The sequence below is a fragment of the Spermophilus citellus genome, assembly GCF_964194105.1.
Source record: "Spermophilus citellus genome assembly, chromosome: 8".
Lineage (NCBI taxonomy): Eukaryota > Metazoa > Chordata > Mammalia > Rodentia > Sciuridae > Spermophilus > Spermophilus citellus.
The window spans coordinates 130,238,247-130,260,007 of record NC_138189.1 but is presented as its reverse complement, the minus strand read 5'-3'; the positions used below and the strand labels follow the sequence as shown (position 1 = coordinate 130,260,007).

The 21,761-nt window shown below is 40.8% G+C and overlaps 1 protein-coding gene across 5 annotated transcripts in view; it reads right to left on the bottom strand.

Moving 5' to 3' along the window:
- LRBA (LPS responsive beige-like anchor protein) overlaps window positions 1-21,761 on the bottom strand; it is a 755,692-nt gene that overhangs the window by 4,464 nt on the left and 729,467 nt on the right. For all 5 annotated transcript variants that reach the window (XM_081304745.1, XM_081304743.1, XM_081304747.1 and 2 more), the window contains exons 54-56: window positions 10,627-10,728; window positions 6,005-6,201; window positions 1,803-1,954 (exon numbers count right to left, since the gene is read on the bottom strand). In XM_081304745.1, the coding sequence (XP_081160871.1) occupies window positions 1,803-1,954; window positions 6,005-6,201; window positions 10,627-10,728 (451 nt within the window). The remainder of the gene's footprint in view (window positions 1-1,802; window positions 1,955-6,004; window positions 6,202-10,626; window positions 10,729-21,761) is intronic.

Below are 21,761 nucleotides of genomic sequence, written 5' to 3'. Positions count from 1 at the left end.
ACATGCAGAACAATGAAGTTGGATCCTCACCTATAACTAGAAACCTCATGGGGGATGCTTTGTGACCTTAAATTCTGCAATGATTTCTGAGATATGACACCAAAAGCACAGGCACAATAGAAAAGATATTTTGGACTCTAAAAATTAGACATGTGCATCTAAAGACACTGAAGACAGTGAAAAGACAACACTAATCACGAGGGAGCTGTAGAGCCACAAGGGAGATCCCTCCACGCCCCACACCCACTGGACAGTCGTCATAGAAACAGAACATGATGAACACTGGCGAGGATGGAGAAATCAGACGCCCATGTGCACTAGTGGGATTGGAAACCAGTGTAGGAGCTTCTCAGAAAGGTACACATTACCACCATATGATCTAGCAATTCCACACCTGGTATTTACCCAAATGAACTATGAAAAAATCTTAAACAGGTATCTATGCTAATGTGAAAGCATATTATTCACAATAGACAAAAGGTGGAAATAACTGCCCATCAAATGCATAAACAACATCGTATATCCATCCAGCAGAACATCAGGCTAGGAAGGAATGGGATTCTGATACATACCATAACATAGCCCTGAAAACATGCTAAGTGAGATAAGCCAGACACAAAAGGAATATTGTTTGGTTACACTGTCAGGAGATATCCAGAAGAGGCAAATTCCTAGAGACTGAAAGTAGAATGGAGGTGAGCTGCAGAGAGGCAGTCATTGTTTAATTGTTTGGGCTGATGAAAAAGTTCTGTAAATGACAGTGCTGGTCACACAACATTGTGAATGCACTTAATGCCACAAAAATCATATACTAAGAAAACAGCCTATGTTGCCACAATTTTAAAAATCAGGAAATATCTGTATAATACGACTTTAGATACCAGCTAAAAATTATCCTCCTGTAGAGCGTGGTGGTGCATACCTGTAATCCCAGCAACTTGGGAAGCTGAGGCAGGAGGACTATAAATTCAAAGCCAGCCTCAGCAATTCAGTGAGGCCCTGAACAACTAGCGAAATAAAAATACATAAAAAGGGCTGGGATGTGGCTCAGTGGTTAAGCACCTCTGTGTTCAATCCTCAGTACCAAAAAAAATAAAAATAAATTGTCCTCCCAATTTACTTGGGATATTTAAGCACATAAATCAAGTCTCTCTTGGGCTGGGGATGTGGCTCAAGCGGTAGCGCGCTCGCCTGGCATGCGTGCGGCCCGGGTTCGATCCTCAGCACCACATACAAACAAAGATGTTGTGTCCGCCAAAAACTAAAAAATAAATATTAAAAAAGTTCTCTCTTTAAAATAAATAAAGTCTCTCAGTAGAATCCCCAGGGGCAGAGACAAAGCATTTTATGTTATACATGTTTACAACTCTTAAAATTTTGCTTATAAAAAAAAAGTGCTTTAAAGAAACATAAGAGGCTTTCCAGCAACGTAATTGGAGCCTTTGCTACTTAAATCCTGTTTCTTGAAAACTCAACGTCTGTCCATGAATAGCAAGGCCATCAGAAAATAAATCACACTTAAAAATGTTCTTAGATCCCTGATACTGGGGAGGCTGAGGCAGGAGGCAATTTACAACACCAAAGAGACCTGGGGATGTGTATCAGTGGTAGGAGTGCTTGCCTATCAAGTGCAAGGCCTTAGATTTGTTCCTTAGTAGTGCAAAAGATCCTTGGAAATGATACTGGCTTTGGCTGTTTTGACTGCACAGGTGATGCTGCCACTCACCTAATTCATCAGCTCATTTAAAGGAAGTCCCTCTGAGTTTTTAATATTACTGTTATTAGACTGTTTCCATTGTTACCTCTGGTCATGAGACAGTGCCATGGCCCGGATTCCAGCATCACAGCCTGGGTAGGCAAAGAGTTGCTTGAGGTCAGACACCTGCCAGACCATGACCACACCGTTGTCTCCTCCTGTGAGCAGGTACTGCCCGTCCCGGCTCAGCTGGATGGCCTGTGAGAGACAGCAACATTCAGTAGAGATGGGGTTGTGGGAAAAGGGCCTGGTGTATGTGAGGCCGGCGCTCACTGCCAGCTACTGCCGTGAGGGCAGGGCGTGGGGAAAGACTGATCCTTAGAGAGTCTTAGGAAATGAGTTGTAGAAGGCCTACCATTTTTCAAAATGCAAGTGGACAAGGTTAGGCAATGCTTGAGGTTTATTTTCATTCCTTACAGTTTTGTTTTGATGACTCGTTCATGGAACTCGGTTCCATGAATGCTGCCTGAACGGCCAACTGTGGCGGGGAGCATTTCTTCAGCAGTACTGTGATGCATCAGCCCATCTTGTGCCAAGGTGGCAGTCGGGGCCAGCCCACCCTGTGGCCCCAGTAAGGCTGGTGCCTTTCCTTCCATGGCACTAGGTGGGGCAAAGCAAGCAGCCAACAGCTTAAGCACCTTCTCCAGGCCTGCTGGATTTTGACAGCCGCTGTAGAAACCAACAGCTGCTTGGATGGTCAAAGCCCAGGCCTGTGCTGCAGCCGGCCTCACAGCCAGCTCCTGTGGTCCGGCCGCCCCACCCTGCATGCACACAGCACACAGGCGGAGTCTGCCCTTTGATCCTTTGAAAAGGGCGTCTACAGATGAACGCTTTCGGGTCCAGTGCAAACCCGTGCCAGCTTCCTGTTTTTGTATGACTGTTTCTACATTTTTTAATGGTTGAAAAATAATTTCTCATGACACATGAATATTAGGTGAATTCCAAATCTGAATATCCATAAATAAGGTTTTATCAGAACCCAGCCATGCCATTTGTCCTTGGCTACTTACACAGGTAGTTGCATCAGAGACTGTGGGGTCCTCAAAGCCTAAAATATGTACTGTCTGTCCCTTTACAGAAAAGGGTGCCTGCTCCTGATAGAAAAGGCTCCTCTCAGCTTCAGCTGCCAGGTCTATTACCCCTGCCTCTCCCCTGGTCACCTTCCCACTTGGCATTCCATCCCTACAAATCTCCTTCCTGTGGCGGGGAGGCCTCCAATTTCTCCAGTCCCTGCTAATACCTGCAATCATCTGTCCATCTGGGCACAGTGAATGTGGGGACAGATTATGAAGGCAGCCAGGTAAAAACAAAATCTAACTTCATAAAACTATACTTACTTTGTTTCAGAATTTTAGGATAATTGCCTAAGTCTTTAATCTACCCTCTGAGAAATTTTAAAATTGTATGAAAGGGATGTTTTATACCCATTCAATTCACATTTGCATACATGCCAATTTTTAGTAGCCTCTTAAATATAGCTTATTAAATACACAAAAAGACATCTAAGAAATAAAAACCCAAATGTGGAAGACAGTTACATATAAGATATACTCTCATCCAGTTGCTGTGGCGCGTGTCTGTGATCCTAGCGACTTGGGAGGCTGAGGCAGGAGGATCACTGGTTCAAGGCCAGCTTCAGCAACTTAGTGAGACCTTATCTCAAAAAATAAAAAGGATTGAGGGAGTAGCTTAGTGGTAAAGCACCCCTGGTACAAAACAAAAAACAAAACCCCCCCAAAACTCAAAGCTTTTCAATGAAATATAATTCAATATGAGCAAAAATCCTACTTCCTCTGTTCATTTCACAAATGCCAATCTCCAGTGATACCTGGGAACTACAGTGAAGACTAGGACAAATAGTTATTTGCCACACTTATAAAATTCAGCTGATGAAAATGTGTTGACCTTGTGGTTGGGGTTCATTTGAATTATATACTTGAGGATTTTTACTGGATAAATGCTATATTAAAACCGTTAATCTTTAACTCTTTGTTCTAGTTAAGAATCTCTAATACTAATTCTGTCTAAAAGGAAAAAAAAAATCCAGGATTTTGAGGAGTATACATTCATCAGCACTCAAAACATGTTAATGGCCAGGGGGAAGCATGTCCTGCCTCTCCATCATGAGGGGCCTGTCCATGTCCTCCGGCCGTGAGGGCCACCGTAGCATCTACTGAGCTGCACTGTCTTCTACCAAACCTTCCTTTATGTGGTTCTTGATTTCAACCCAGCTCAGGATCCAGTGAGTTGTGACTCCAGAGACCTGTTAATCTCATCCTCTGGGTCCTGAGTGATTTGGATGACCCTGCCTGCACTGGTTTTTAAGGAGGCAACAGCAGGCCACTGTGGTCAGTGGAGACCGACTGACTAAATCAGCCCCAAGGAAAAAAATCACTGAGCTCCTAGGAGTGAGAAGGTGGTTATTGTTTGTGGTGGACTAGCTGTGCTGTCCAGACAGGCTGGCCTGCTTCAATCCAAGTGACTCATGAAGACACCCACACATTGTCTAGGTGCTATATTATAATAATGCTATTTACCAAAATGCCACTGAGCAATCTGCCACCTGAAGTAAAATAGGTGTGAAGCCTTGATCCGCACAGAGGTTCCCCAGGCTGCCTGGCTGCCTGCATCGTTCTTGGTATTTCAAAGAAACTCAATTTATGGTCTGGCTGGTGACTGATTTGCTTCCTGCTCTCCGTGCCTTGCATAGGCTCAGCCTGCAGGGTGGAGCTGGAGATCCTTGCTCTGTGATGTCTCTGTTCTGGACTGTGGTTTCCTTCCTCCCTCCCCAGGTGGCTAGCTGTGTGTCTCTGAATGTCTCTGCGGCCAGCAGTGCTCACGTTAGGGAGCGCACCATAATCACACGGTTGCCACTTGCGAGTTAGTGAGTGTGATAGAGTGCAGGAGTGCTGGGGAAAAGGCGTGGACTCTTAAAGCCAAAAATCCAGCGGGAAACATTACTGAGGGAGGAATGGGGGCTGCAGGGCAGGGAGAGGATGAGTGCCAACAGCCTGCAGGATGCCTCCCGCTGCTGCCTGAGGAACTTGCTGCTGCCTGAGGAACTTGCCGAGCTGCTGGTCTCGCTGCAGTGCCAGGGGACAGTTTCAGCCAGCCAGGGATTTCAATTATTTACAGATTTATTAGTGCAGCTGACAAAGTAATCACAGCTCAAAGTGACAGATTATCAACATTATTATTGTAAAGAAAAGAGGAAAGGAAAATCCTCTGATGTGTACTTGGTTTAAATGAAGTATTATGGGAAAGAAGGGAAAAATAAAGCAGAGGGTGGGGAGCTGTGTGCTGGCTTCCACGTCGGGGCCGGCGGAAAACTCAACAGCCAGCAAGGAGACTCGAGGAAGCCTCGATCCCAGCACACACAACCCTTGGTAGGGATTTTGTTCTTGAAAGCTTCCTGAGCCTAGTGTTCACCTGGGAGAAAGGGGTGAGCAGACGAGATGGGGAAACTGGGAGGACTTGTGTCATCTCAGCTGCCCAGAGTCAGGCTGTGCACTGAGGAAAATGTCCAGAGCCAGCCCAAGACCACACACGGAGGGCAGAGGCATGGGGGCCCTGCTCTTGCCCCCAACATGTCCTGGGTCCTCTTTGTACAATCACATGCACGTCTACCCAGATGATAGGTCTCCCACAGCTTCACTTTCCCTCTGCCTGCACCAAGGAGCTTTGGTGACAACGGAAGCACCTTGACAAAGTAGCTCCCAAAGGACCAGCCTCTTTTCCTCAGCCTCTAGCACTCTGGAGCCCTGGACTTAAAACAAAGCCCGACCGGAGGGTCCACTCAGGGGAACGCCTGCCTGCCTGGCTTCATAATCCGCAGCTCAACTCCCTCAGCTTGACGGGCTGCGCCTGCTGTCCGGGAAGAAGTCAAGTCTGACCCTAGTGCTAACTCGAGGCCCTGTAGGGTAATCTGGTCTGTTCAGCTTTTATACTTGGGAAACAGGGAACTTCCTTAGATAAAAGCACTGCAGTGCCATCAAAAGTCACGGGGATGGCTTCCCAGGCCCTTGAGAAAACCCCTGCTGCTGAGGGCCTCCTCTGCTTCCCGGCCTGGCACAGCCCCGCAGCTGGGGCCTGCTGTGCTCTGCGCCTGTCCAAGTGCTACCTCCCGTGTCCCTAATCGTGTAGAAAAGAGGCCAAGACAACTCAAAAAGATTTCTGCAGCCACCCCTGGGCCCCTCACTTGCCACACCGAGGTAAAGTGGGGAATGCAGAAAAGCCTGCGGAGCTCACCCTGATGTGATCATCCGTTTCCACAGTGGCCTGGAGCTTCCCATTCACACTGAAGGTGCAGAAGCAGCCGTTTTCATAGAAGATGACACAGTGACCCTCTCGTGAAGCCTGGATGAGTTTTGGTTTCAGGCAGTTTTCTGGACCCTCTAAGGTCCTTAACAAGTCTCCATTCATGGAATGTATGAGACACGGTCCTTCTGAGAAAGAGGAGACACAAAGGCAAATACATAATCAAGTCAGAAGGCTGGGGTGTAGCTCAGGGGTAAGGTGCTTGCCTGACGGGTGCAAGGTCCTGGGCTCCAGCTTCTGCACTGTGAAAAGAAAAGTGTGTTACAGGATAATGGTGTTACATGACAGCTGTAGAAAGCTTTTTTAAAAAACTATATATCATCTTATGTGCAAGTTATTTTGCTAACTCTCCCCTTCATGTCTGCCTTCCACTGGGAGAGGAGAGAAGCTAAGCCATGTACATTCAAACTCGATTTTCCTCAAGAGACAGGAAGTTACTTTATAAAATCCATTATGCCAAGAGGTGAAATTAACTGGAGACATTAAGAAAGGAATGGGACAATTATTAGCAGACTCAAGAAAGGCTAAGAAGCAGGCAGACAAGGGCTGTTGTCAGGCATACTGACCTCTCCCTGCACCTCTCAGGGGCCACAGTCCCACACTGTGGTCTATGCAGAGAGAGTGCAGTAGGGTAGCTGCTGAAGACTTAAGCCACCTTCCTTCCCACTGCTCACTGAACTGAAAGGGAGACTGTGGTGATCTCTCATGCCCCAAATTCACATGGGCCATCTCCTGTCACCTCATGACAGCTAAATCTACTTCTATGATATCCTCAAAGCAAGCAGCAGCATTCAACACTGCCAAACCCCTAGGGTGACCACCAGGCTGGGATGCCTGAGGAGGGTGGGAAGAGGCTGAGCAGCTCACACCTATCACAGCTTTTCTGTTTCTACTGAAAACCTGTGACATACAGAGTGAAGAAGTAGACAACAAAAATTCTTTATGTGGTAATGAAGTTCCCAGAGATCCCTGAGTCAGACTACCCCTGAGGGGTAGCCAGGGTATGTACCCTCCAATCTCCTAGCTAAATGAATGGAATTACTGCCTGCTCCCCACACAGCTCCTGAAAGCATGCCTTTTGCAAATATGGCTCTCAGGCTGTTCTCAGCCGTTCAGGGAGTGTATAAGTTTTTGTGCTCTCAGGCAATGGCTTTCTCAACAGGACCCCAAACGCTCAGGAAATAATGCCAAGAGTTAATAAACTGAACAGCATCGAATTAGAAAGCTTTTGCACAGCAAAGGAAACAATTAGGAAATTGAAGAGAGAACCCACAGGATGGGAGAAATCTTTGCTAGCTATTTTTCTGACAGAGGATTAATATCTAGAATATATAAAGAACTCAACTTTTACACCAAAAATTCAAATAATCCAATTAATAAATGGGCAAATGAACTAAACAGACACTTTTCAAAAGAAGAAATACAAATGGCCAACAAAAGAAGAAATACAAATGGCCAACAAATACATGAAAAAATGTTCAACATCATTAGAAATTAAAGAACTGCAAATCAAAACTACACTGAGATTTCATCTCATACCGTCAGAATGGAACACAAGTAATAATAAATGCTGGAGAGAATGTAGAGAAAAAGGAACATTTTTACACTGCAGGTGGAACTGTAAATTAATACAAATCAGTAATGGAAGCTCCTCGAAAGACTGGGCTGTAGAAAGCCTTTAAAAAAAAAACTACATATCATCTTACATGTGAGTTATTTTGCTAACTCTCCCCTTCATGTCTGCCTTCCATTGGGAGAGGAGGAATATGACCAGCTATACCACTTCTTGGTATTTACTTTGAAGAATTAAAGCCATCTTACTACAGTGATACATGCAGACCCATGTTTAGAGCAACACAATTCACAATAGCCAAACTATGGAACCAGCCTGGGTGTTCATCAACGGATGGATGGATAAAGAAATGTGGTATATAAAGTGAAAGAAGTCATGAAACCTCAGAGGTTTAGGGGCCCTATGTTTTCTCTTATATGTGAAGCTAGAGAGGAAAACAAAGGTGGAGGTGGATCTCCTAAAAATCAAAGGGAGATCAGTAGAGGAAAGGGGCCTAGGAGAGAAGTCCTAAGAGAGAATATTGGTCAAATTATATTGTTCTATTGTGTGCATGTATGAATGTGTAACAAAAATCCCATCAGTATGTACAATTATAATGTACCAATTTAAAATGTGGGGAAAAAAGATTTTGTGGTCTTCAACATAAATATAGACGGGCAGTCTTTGCTTTTGCCCAGTTCCAGCATGTATGAATTTCAGTTATTACTCCCTGAACAATGCTACCTCCATCCCCAACAACACAGTTCAGCTTTCAGTTATCACAGCAGCTGAATAAAGTGGACTCCTTGAGGCTGGCTCTTCAGGCCACAAACCACTATGTAAACATCAGTTGTGCATCATGACAAATGACCAGTCACATCACTTTCAAAGCACAGAGGTGACTGGTCTTCTGCACATCTGGGATGCAGTTCATGCTCAGACAGCAAACACAGTAGTTGTGTTGCCTCCTTGATTCCCAGAAATAAACTTGTAAGACCTTTTATACACATGGACAACACAAAAGGGTATTGGCCACCACAGATGAAATTTCAACAGAGAAATAAAAAGAAAAAAGCTGAGTGTGGAATCTGAATTGAGTGTAAATGGAATTAGAGAATGAAGGGCAGCTTGTGGACAAGGAGGTGACACTATAGTCATGCAGCTAGGAAATGAGGGAAGAGAGTTTATTGATACAAATTAGGAAAGTGCTTGTAACATGATGATGTAGCTGGGTTTGGTAGCATAGAACTGTAATCCCAGCAGCTAGAGAGGCTGAGGCAGGAGGATCATGAGTTCAGAGCCAGCCTCTGCAATTTATCAAGGCCCTGAGCAACTCAGTGAGACCCTGCCTCTAAATAAAATATAAAAGAGGGCTGGGGGGGGGCTGGGGATGTGGCTCAAGCGGTAGCGCGCTCGCCTGGCATGCGTGTGGCCCAGGTTCCATCCTCAGCACCACATACAAATAAAGATGTTGTGTCTGCCGAAAAATAAAAAATAAATATTAAAATTTCTCTCTCTCTCTCTCTCTCTCTCTCTCTTTAAAAAAAAAAAAGAGGGCTGGGGATGTGGTTCAGTGGTTAATTACCCCTGGGTTCAATTCCTGGTACCCAAACAAAAAACAACAACAACAACAACAAACCTGATGGTGTCCCAGAAGTGATACCAGTAAAACATCCCATCCAAGACCTAGAGGATAGTTCATGACAATGAAAGCACAAAAAATGCTGGAAGCTGGTCCAAACTTAGAAAGGAGTATGATTTTGTGGTCTATGGCATAGAAAAGATGGATGTGGAGCAGGCAGTGAGGATTGCTCACACCACCCTCAAGTTTTTTATAAAGAATTAAAATATTTTAATTCTCAAGGTTTCTAATATTTAAATTGCAATGTACTAAGTCAAGGTGTGTTTTAATATTTTTTATGTCCTTACATGAGTACATACGCATGTGCGCGCGCACACACACACACACACACACACATAATAAGAGATTTCTAACATTTTAACAAAAATTTTGTAAGTCATGGAATAATCACAACATTTCCCACTATCAAGTCCAAGTCCATTTTGCAAAATGGTTTCAGTTTGCATTTTGACTATTAGAGTCCCACGCTTATGTGCAAAGTGAGGGTGGTCTGAAGAGCTGTGTTTTACATGGATCACGTACAGTCCAAGACCCATGTTAATTCAGCATGTGTAAAATTATTTGGTACAAGAAGGGGCGGGGGAAATCCAGTAGTCACAGAATTCCTGCTGTCAGTATTATCTCATTTCACTGCTTTGACCAACTAAATTTTTTAAACACAACCCTTTGAATACTTAATATGAACTTGTCAGCTAGAATAAGTATAGTCCAGAACACAGATAAGGTGGCTCAAATACTTTAGGCTGCCCACCAGGTAAGCCTAGAAGACATGGGACAAGAGTACTTTTTTGTGCCCTCAGACTTCAGCTCAGAGCAGAAACACAGAGATGGATCAGCTATCAAATGGACACAGCTCTGTTCCTGGTTAGAACCCAATTTGTTGTGTGTACTTTGGAGAAGCTCAATATCTCTGGCCTAAACCGATGACACAGCTGCCAGCCAAACTTTCCAGTCAGACCAGCGTTAAGTGTCTCCACTCTCCTGGGTGACAGTTTGGCCCCTGCTAGCCTGAGGTTGAATGTGAAGAGAGCCAGGAGTTTCCATTGAGGTTTGTAAAACACCTTAAACTCTTTAGAACAGTGCTGTGAAATGTAACTTCCTGCAGTAATAGGAAGGGCTGGGTCTGTGCTCACGTGCACAGCAGCCGCCAGCCATGTGTGAACACTGAGCCCCCCAATGAGGCTGCTGCCACCAAGGAATGAATTGTTTAGTTGCACTTAATTTTATCTAAATTTGAGTAGCTTTATGTGGCTAATGGCTATTATAACAGGCCAAAGCTTTAGAGAAGAGGCTTCGTCTTTGCTAAGTGTTATCAGAAGACACCAAGGAATGCACACATATGCAGGTTCCCAGCTTTACCTTGAGAGCCACTCAACACCAGGCCCAGCTCGGCACAGATGGCAGCACAGGTGATCTCACAATCATGGCCTGTCAGAATGGCCCGAGGGGTGGTAGTCTCACCTTCAGAAACAGATAAAAAGGACAAGTCAATTCAAGTTCAAGCAGATTAAATAACTTGTTCCTAATTTCCATGATGCTTAAATCTTTATAGTTTGAGAATTTGTCCAAAAAATCCTATTTTAGGACTAGTTCTAAACTAAATGCTACAGTTCAAGGCCCACATGTTGCTTTTCAAGGAACCCTTAGGTGACCGTCAAGCAACAGTGGTCACTACCTCAGATGACAAAGCCTAAATTCTAAAATGCCTCAGATAGTCCTGTGGTGAGCAGGCCTGTGACCCCAGTGTCTCCGGAGGCTGAGACAGGAGGATTATCAGAAAAAAAGAGAAAACACTAGGGATGTGGGGGCAGTAGCTCAGTGGTAAAGTACCCCTGGGTTCAATTCCCACTAGCAAAAAAAAAAAAAAAAGCCTCAGAGATGCCTTCCAAATGCAGACCAAATATAGAAAACCAAATATAGACACGGGTCCCTTAATTAGCATGGTTCATGGGTGGATGATTTAAAAAGTAGGGACTCTAACTCAGAGTACAATTCAAAGAAAGGCCTCCTCCTCTTCCTCTGTGGGTCACCGAAGCCTATCAAAAAAAGATGGTCTGATGTAGGATTAGGAATATCTCAAAATGGTCCCTTTATAAATACCTGTTATTGCTACTAAACTTGTGTATTTTCTTGATAAATCAATATCACAGAGTGTATTTCTCCATGATTCATTCAAAGAATGGAGGCTGGGTAGCTAAACCCTCACATAGCATTCTGATAATGAATGAAAATTAGGGGAAAACGGTGGAGAAGGGGGTATAGAGAAAAAGTGTCTAAATAATGAGAGATGTTCCAAGATGTTTTCCTAGGTAGAAAGTACATCTCTGTCCAAAACTAAAAAGAAAACCTGAGGTGTGCAAGGGACACCAGCATGAACGGCCATAGCAGAGTAGGAGCACAATGGCTTGATTCCTGCTCAGCCACCAGGATCAACTGGATTCCATTTTTGGCCTGAGGAATACTATTTTAAGACTAAACTAGTCCCCTACTTTTAGTGTCTAAGGACAAAGACACAAAGAGCCTTTATAAACAAAACTACAGAGCAGGAGGTCCTGTTAGCATTTGTAGATTCCTCGATCAGCCCTGGTTTTATAGTAATCCCAAAGGGGCAAATGTGCCCAGAAAGTAGGTCACTACCACAACTGTGGAACTCTAGACAAAACAACCCTGTCATCCTAACCCCAGATAGCTGGCTATTCTTACAGTAGTCACCTTCTCTGAGGAGAGTCCTGGGAGGCCAGAGAAAACCCACCAGGAACCTACTGCACTTAGGAAGGTAAACATTGCTGTCAAAAAACCGAATCTAGCTTCAAAGCAGAGGTCCTTATCAGTGCATCAATTTCAGTTCTCTGAAATTTCAGGCAAAATATGTGCACATGCCTGTTTTTCTGGGGAGTGAGGGAGGAAATTAGGTTTCACTGAAGGCACAGAGATTCATGATCCAAAAAAGGTGAGTGGCCTCCACTATGAAGAAAGAAGCCTAGTTCCTGTGTTTCAGCCACACATCACCCGGAGCCAGTGTGACTTCATCTGAGTTACAATGTGTGCACTGGAGCACATAACACACAGCTGTGTCCCCCAGTGTCTTTCACAGCTTTGGCGACTGACTACAGGTGCTTCTGAAGGAGATTTAAGTCATATTAAACTGTGCACCACTCTGGCTGCTCTCAGGGAGGCCACTGCTGGAGCTGGCCTTCATGCTTACTGGTAAAGAGAGAGCCCGGCTGACAGATCGAGACAGGGAGGAGGAACAGGGGCTTGCTTTCATTTCATTCCAGATCCTAAAACTTCCCTGAAGAGGCATACCCACCTTAACTAGAAAGTTTACTTGACATTTCCCAAACTAAAAAGAATTTGTCAGAGAATATTTTTTTTTCTTAAAAAGTCCACAAGTTTGGAATATTTTCAAAGGAAAGAAACAAATAATGCAAATTAATCTGAACTTCTTAACTTTCTGTTAACGATACTCTTTGTCATGAAACTTAGAAACAAATATGCTGTGTTTTTAAAAGTTAATACTTTAGCCCTAATTCCTGGGTTCCCCATTTCCCATGAAGTTATAAATTCCACAAAATAAGCATTAATGTTATTTTTGAAATTACTGCCTAATTATACCTATTGGCAACTTTTTCATCAACAGTTAAAAATCTTTATGATCTAAGGAATACATCGTTGGTGTGATTGATCCTTTGTTTTCCTACGTCCCCATTTTATGGTGTGGGGGGGTAAGACTTCTGTTTTGACTTGAATTGTCTTGGAATTCCTCCGTGGAAACTGAAGGTTTGAAGGGAAACTGATGGCAAATGAAGGCAATCTACACAAAAGCCAAAGTAAACACAGGACAGATGGATCATGGCGAACCCTGCCGGCGTCATGTAAGCACATCAGTGCCTTTTGTTTTCCATATTTAAGAATATTTTCTCAGCAGCACAGTGGAAGGAAAAGATTGCTGTCAACTGCATTTCTTTCTTTAATGTGAAAGAGCTGAAATGCTGAGAGTTTCCTAGGACTATAAAGTCAGTTTGGGAAGCCTTGGGATTAGCCCCAGAAAGTGGGTTAAGATGTAAGCATTCTTTTGTGTAAACTCATAATTAAGATTTTTATAAGTACGCATTACTTACAAAATGCTAGTTTCCAAGAGTTCAGACATACCAAATCATTTTTTATTTCACAAATACACAGAATGATTTCAAAACTGAAAAAAAAGATTCTTCTTTGCCTCGGGCCTGATTTCTAAATAAGGGACTGTTCAATGCTAGGACCTGGGCTTCAATGTTTGGCAAAATGTTTCCTAGTCCAGGAAGCAAGTTAGACAGTTCAGGAAATACAGGGCAAGAAGAGATAGAAACAGCAAATTAAAAGCATAAGGGTAGGCTTATGATCATTAGGTTCTTCTCAGGTAACTGGTTTTATAAACACTCGCTGGAGGTCCTGTAAAAATCACTGTGCTCCTCAACTTTCCTCATTTATAGGAAATGTACCCTCATGGCTTCTAGAAACCTACATTCTACTGTACAAGCAGGGAGAATTTCCTTTAAGAAGAGGCACTTCTGGTCTTGCTTATGGCTGCTTATCTTCTCTTCAGATGGAGCATTCTTTGCATTTTCCCTAGCATCCTCAAAAGTTACCTTAAGTCTATTTTTGAAAAAACAAACCTGCTGGATTTTCATACCTTCCAGTAAACCAAGAGCTTTAAATGTTAAATTTTCACTATAGAAAATATAAATTCTTGGGCTGGGGCTGGGGCTCAGTGGTAGAGCACTTGCCTAGCATATGTGAGGCATTGGGTTCAATTTTCAGCACCACATATAAGTAAGTAAATAAATAAATAAAAATAAAGGTCCATTGACAACTAAAAAAAATATTTAAAAAAATATAAATTCTTTGATACGGGATTAAAGCCAAACAGCTATAAACTGTTTAAATTCAATGGACATTTTGGGAACCATTTAGAATAAAATTACTAAGGCGAGAGAAAGGGATAATTGGAGACAGAACCCAGGTTTTCTTTGTGGCCCGCAGAATCTACCTTTCTGTTTCTCTGTGGCTATACTGCTGTATGTCATCTTGGATCACAGAAGAGCCCATGTCGGGAAGGGCAGAAAGCCTAGACAGCACATCTCAGAACTGTGGGGCTCATTCTCGCTCGGCCCCTGGGGACTATTGCTGAGTGCATATGCTAAATACCTGGCAGACGTGCCATCAGCTCAAATAAGATGATTCTAGCCATGTATTACTTTCAAAAACTCCAAAGCTCTCACCAATCTCTCCCTGAAGCTTCTAAACCAAATAAAGAGCAGGGGGGAAAGTCTTCTGACAAATATCAGGTTAATTCTTTTGATAAAAACTTGCAGTAGTTAATGGATACAGTCTTTACCTTTGCTTCTGAGATACTATGGTTTAGCAAAAGCTAGATCATAAAGCAGAACAGATTCCCTTAAGAACCTTTTAAAGTCTTACTGCTTGAAAAATCGCCATGGCTTTCAATTTGCTGAGAGAAAAATTTATCTTGCTGCTAGTTTAAGAAGCTACAATTCAAACTCTTCTTAGAGAAAAATAAAAAGAGAAAGAGGACAGACCTCTAGGATTGCTTTGAAAAGCTGAGCAATTACTTCAAAGGAAAGAAGGTCTTTGTCCCCAGAGCAGGTTTATGACTACTGATGCAAATCCTAACCAAAGGCTGAAAAGGATACTCAGTGCATCTTTATGGATGGCCTTAGAGAAAGATGAACAAGTCAAATGAGATTAAACAGTCCCAATGCTGCCAAACACACAGGACACATCAGTTTTTACAGACGTGCTTTTCTCAGTACAGAATGCTGAATATCAGTATTAATTTCTCGATGCTATTTAACAACCCAACTTGCTATAAACAGCACAAGAGCTCTTTTAACATTTATCCTAGACCCATGTTTTAAAATATTAGCTGGACTATTTTAACACCACTGGGCACAGTAGCACCGGTTTTATTAAGTGTATTTCTTTGGTGCTGCTGTAACATGAAGCATGTTTCTCTACCTCGAAGACTCTGAACCACTTAAAATTTTATACCTGAAAGAAGAGAAGGGAAAACAGTAATTGTTCTAGTATCTTGCTCATAAATATCCAATGTGGAAAATATTTCTGAAGGCCTATCTCTATTAAAGCAAAATGGGCATTCAGAATCCAGGTGAAAATAGACTGGACATATATTTCTGGTAAACATTTAAATTACTTTAAAAAGTATTGGATAAAGTCCTTGCTATTTTTGGCATTATCTCCTCAATCTTGTGAAAATTAAGTCACTTTGAAATGCACAGTAAAGATCTCATTAGTGACTTAAAATGTTATTAGCAGAGTAATTCCCTTGAATTCATCCACTATTTCTTCAATAGCATCAATTATGAAATGGGGTGGGTTCAACATTTTCCTACTCTAAGTTTTTTTTTTTTTTCAAAGAGAGAGTGAGAGAGGAGAGAGAGTGAGAGAGAGAGAGAGAATTTTTAATATTTATTTTTTAGTTCTCGGCGGACACAACATCTTTGTTGGTATGTGGTGCTGAGGATCAAACCCGGGCCGCACGCATGCCAGGCGAGCGCGCTACCGCTTGAGCCACATCCCCAGCCCCTACTCTAAGTTTTATACAAATGAAAATTTTTTTTCCAATTAATTCTTAGCTTAGATGATTTGTAGGCCATAAAATAACAAACCTTACTTGTTCACTCAATTACTCCGTCTTTTACTTAATAACATATATTGAGTATGTATCATATATGACATACTTTAGTATAAGAATAAAATACGGTCTTTTACTTGAAAATGACTTATTGGTAAATGGTCATTGGTGGCTGGGGGTGTCACTTAATAGTAGAGCACTTGCCTGGTATGTCTGAGGGCCTGGGTTCCAACCCCATCAATGTAAAAAAAAAAAAAAAATCAAATGGTCATTGAGTTGGGTTTTGTTGATCTTACTACAGACCTATAAATTATAATTATAAATCCCTAACTGTAAAGGTCAAAAACGCCACACTGAAGTCAAACAATTTTTTATATTTTTTTTGTGCAAAAGCAATACTTAATATTACTTAATAAAACCCTTAAATAAAAACATAAATAATTGTCTTCACTAATAAAATCTAGTATTATCTGACCTTTTAGAAAGGTAAAACAAAATATTAAGCCTGGTTCTGCTAAAAAAATTTTCAATAGAGAACTCATTTTGAAGTTCGTTAATTAAAAACTGATCATGAAGTTCTTAAGTGTTTATAGATTAAAACAAACAAACAAAAAAAATCAACATATTATACAAGATGTGCTGGTCACTTCTTCCAAGATGGATACTTCTCCTTTGCATGTGCCCTCTGTTCCACTGTAATTAAAGTTTATTACTACAAAATGCTCATGTGAAAACTGAACACTAAGCTTTCTCATGTGGCTCACCATAATGGTAAATCAAGAAAGGAAATGGCTTTGCTGCATGGGAAATGGGGCTAGCTGTTAAATGTTTCTTAAACCTTTCCATTAACATCCTGGCTTTTCAATGGCAGTTATACTATGCTTTAATTATGCAAACAGAAACTATTTGAAATTGTTCTATTCATTACATCTTCACCAACCCTCTCTCCTCCCCTCCTCTCCCCTCCCCTACATTCATCATGGTCTTTTTGATGAAAATATGTTGATGTGATTAAATTTGCAGACTACAGACAACATGCCATAGCTGCAGTCAGAGTGTGATAGCCATTAGAAAATTTTGGTAGCCTTCTTTTGTAAATAATGTTAAAATTATTAATGTAAGAAAAGTTAATATTCCCTATAATGTAGTCCTCGTGGCACCCTGTGTGGTAACTACTGTTACTATCTCTTGTCTTATAGATAGGTACAGAGAAATCATAAATACAGGATTCCCTTCCACTCTGGTCCACAGAGTAGATCCTCCTACCAGAACCATAGGCACTTGCCCAAGGGAGTCACTTGTAGGTGATAAAAATAAGTTCTTGGTTCAAAACATTTCTCCACTGTCTATGATACATACCGAAGTTTATGACAATGGAATCACCCACTAAAAGTACATTTAAAAACTAGTTTGTACCAGGTACACCTGTAATCCCAGTTACTTGGGAGGCTGAGGAAGGAAGATTACAAGTTTGAGAACAGCCTGGGCTACTTAGCAAAACACTGTCTCAAAATAAAAAATAGAGATACAGCTTGGGGATATAGGTCTTTGGAGGAGCACCTCTGGGTTTAATCCCCAGTATCAAAAAGAACAAAAAGTGAGTTTGTACGAGCATGTGCCTACAGTTGTATGTGTGATAATATTTTTTTAAAATACAAAATCCTACGGGCTGGAGGTGTGTAGCTCAGTGATAGAGTGCATACTTAGCAATGAGCAAGGCCGTGAGTTTAACCGCCAGTACCAAAAAGAAAAAAAAAGGAAAAACACCCAAATTGTATCCTGACATATACTACTACTATAAGAACTCAGTACATCAAAACTATCTTTTTATGTCCTTTGAAAATATTGAGAGCTTTAGTGATAGGACTGCATCAAGTTCTCCACTGCTGATTATCCAATTATTTCCAGTAAAAGCTGCAGTATCGTTTAGTGATGAAGAAAGGGCCTCTGGGGCTCTGCTCAGTGTTGAGAGCCAATGCTTAGCATGCCTGAGGCCCTGGGTTCCATTCCCAGCACCAAAAGCAAAAACAAAGAAACCATAAAAGGGTTGGGGGTATTCCTCTGGCTGAGTTTGAATCCAGACTTTGGTACCTACAAGTGACTCCCTTGGGCAAGTGCCCATGGTTCTGGTAGGAAGAGCTACTCTGTGGACCAGAGTGGAAGGGAATCCTGTATTTATGATTTCTCTGTACCTATCTATAAGACAAGGGATAGTAACAGTAGTTACCACACAGGGTGCCACGAGGAATACATAATAGGGAAAGTGCTCATGATGGTGTCTAGCATGTCGTGAGCACCATTCAGTGTCACCTCACAACAGCAGCAGCAGCAGCAGCAGCAGAATGATGCCTTTTTTTCATGCTATTATAATAACTCCTTTCAATAGAAATGTAAGTGTTGATCCTATGCTGCATAATGCCAATTAGAGATGATTCCCATTATTTTTATTTATTGTTAAGAGAATATACCTAAATTTCTAGAAATTATTTGATTTTCCCCATTCTTTCTTGTCTTAGACTTTCTAATCTTCTCTGACAATTCATATAAATTCTGATGTAGCTACTAATGTCAAGTAGCCTAAAGGCTGAGAGGAGGGATTGAAGGTGTATTAAACAATTAGGTACATTTCCCCAAGTTAAAATATCTCTTTTATCTCTTGTTATCAAAGTAAGAAATGCTTATTATAAAACAATCAGATAATTTAGTAAATTATGAAGAAAAATTAAAAATTGCTTCCAAATTCCACTACCTATAAATAAACACTGCTAATAATCATCTACCATTCCAGATTTTTATGTGCAAAAATATACACAGATTTGTGTGCACTTGTGTGCACATCATCTTATATATGTATTTGGATGATATTTTATATTTAGCAATATAAACAGCAGTCAGTATTACAAACGTATAATATCTTTATTATGGCTGTATAGAACTTCATTATGTGGACATATCATACTCCTCTACCTAACTAATGTACTACTTTTTTCCTGCTTTCTTGAAATTTTTCATTTATTGATTTCCCCATAGCAGGGCTTGATCTTTGGTTCTAACTTACCTACAGTTTCTAGAGCTGCATATGGGTGTCTAGTGACAAAAATATTATAAAATTCTACCTCCAAAAAAGATACAGATAGAAAATTAAGATGAAATCTTCTTCAGATTTGCTATAGAACATTGACTATAACTTTTATAAATATAAATTAAAATAAAAATTCTAGAATCTATTTATACTAAATACCCAAATCACTTAAAATTATTTGTAATGTCTTAACATTTTTAAGCTTCCTTTGTTAAAAATACATAAGTAAGGCATTCTGAAAAATATAAGAGGGATTTCACATTTTTAGCTATAAAAAACATGTTGACCTTATTCACCCCAAGGAAATAAAGCAATCTCTCTGTTATGGAAGGCTACAAAGAATAAAAGCTAAAAAGCTTGATAGTCATGTAGCCTTAAGCCACAAAAGGAGAAAGAAATATAAGGAAGTTTTTGCCTAACAGCACTTCAATTCTCAAACCTGAAATCTGACCAAACCCACCTGAATGCAAGAAAAATTAGTTTAAAAAATTATCAGGCAAATGACACATGATGACATACTTAATGAGGTAATGGTAGTGTCAAAAACCAATTAAATGAATTTTTAAAAATTTGTTAACACTTAAACTTCTGTAAGCCAGACAGTAGGGACAGCATGTGAAAACTGAGGTTAATTAGAAAAAAATATGGTAATTGCTACTTTGTAAAAGAAATCAGAGACACATGCCTATGAATTTCTTGTAAAACTATCTCTCTTTCGATACAGTCCCTGGAATATTTAAAGTACAATGTGAGACATTTACACACAGAGCTGCCACACAGTTCCTCTAGTGAAATGAACTTTTCAGAAGGCAATAAAGTCAGTCTAGTATGTTGTTCAGCGATCTTAACGAAATGTGGCCCTAGGAGTGCTGTAATAATGTCACACTTGTGCATTCAGCCACAGGTCCACGTACACACACACAGTTATGCCCTGCTCTAAAAGCAGAAGAATTCTACTCTTAGATTTAAAAATGAGGAGGGACACAAAACTCATAGTTTTGGGGTACCTTCAGCTTCTCAACTAAATGAAAGATGGCACCACATTTTGAGAGTCGACACGGTAAAACTTAGTTGGCTAGAGAGAATGTGTACCATCTTAGATTAATTCCAGAAATTGTTTGAAATTAAAATTCCTATATGAGCATGAAGTATCAGACAGCCATCTCTGGTATGGCTCTATTGAAGTCTACATATGAAGATACTCAGGTTCAATTCGAGGGCATAAATCATCAGTTCTCCTGTTCTCATATTTAAATGACTGTAGCCTATGGGCTGAATGGTATAGTCATTTTTCTCTGCAACTAAACAAGGTAAATAAATGTGATATATTGGCACATCACCCCACCACTCTGCATATGGTGCACATTAAAGTTGTATTCATTTGCCATATGAATATAATTCCTTTTACCACATCTACTATTAGTTACAAGCAGTAAATACAGAGTTGTTTTGCTGGAACTTGAAGGCCTGCATTACATCATGGAGCACTAAACATCTTAGACCTTCTGGAGAATTTCATAGACATACTTTTAATGTCGCCTGAACTTGAATACTGCTGGCATACTGCTTCAAAACCCTACTTGAATTCTTCAAGGAGAAAGAAAACACAGGGAAGTCTTGGTACAATGGTATACAGCAAAAGCAGGGCCAAAAGGGAAGCTTTGGATGAGGTACATCCTTGAATTAATACCCTTGACAAAGAATCAGATCAAGAGTCATGTCCCAGGGATAAAAAGGCTACTAGCTTCAAGCATAGCTTTCCTATTCAAAATCTAGTGAACATAAGGAATCTAAATTAAAATACCTTCTAAAAAGTTTTGCCCAAATGTAGCTTACAAAAGACCTGTGCTCAATAAGATAATGAGTTTATCTCATAAAAACTGCAGCGCTTGTTTTATTAGGCATATATTGTGATTTTTCCTTAAAAGAGTTATTGTTAAGTTCCAAATCCATGTTAGGTAGGGCAAAATAAAAAATAAAGTAGAGGGCTAGGGCTGTAGCTTAGTGGCAGAGCTCATGACTAGCATGTGTGAGGTACTGGGTTCGATTCTTAGCAACACACACACACACACACACACACACACACACACACGGCATTCTGTCCATCTACAACTACCAAAAAAATGTTTTAAAAGAATAACATGGATTCCCTTTGAAAAATAATATATTTTATCACAAACGTACACATCTTGGCATTTGTGACCCATAGATAATAAACCACAGGCAATTAAAAACAAAGTACACCTGTGTTACCAAGTACTGATTTTCCTATTTCCCATGGTAAGTCCCCAAATGCATCCAGCAGATGGTGCTCTAGGCCACCTACTTTCAAGAGGAATATGGTTTGTATTGCATCCACCTATATTTTGGCAAGACAAAGAATAAGGATTTATCAGTAGCTTCAGTAAAACATATTAGGCTTTACGATAAAAGACATAATTCCTAAATATGTGTACAAAAATATACATATGCATAAGCACATGTGCACAGAGGCAACCAGTGAATAATTCACCCCTGGACGTCTTACGATACTACTTTATAGTCACATGGCAAGATCATTCCAAATTCATTAAAAAAAAAATTTAGAATGCCTTAAAGTTAGAATTCATTTTTAATTATTGCAGGAATGTCTCATTAGGGTGATACTAGTAAAATTAACAACAGTAGGATTTACGGTAATGACTTAAGTGATTGATGAGAGTATAACAAAATGAAGTTTTAGACAGAGAAAAAGCAGGGCAGCTATGGCATACAGTA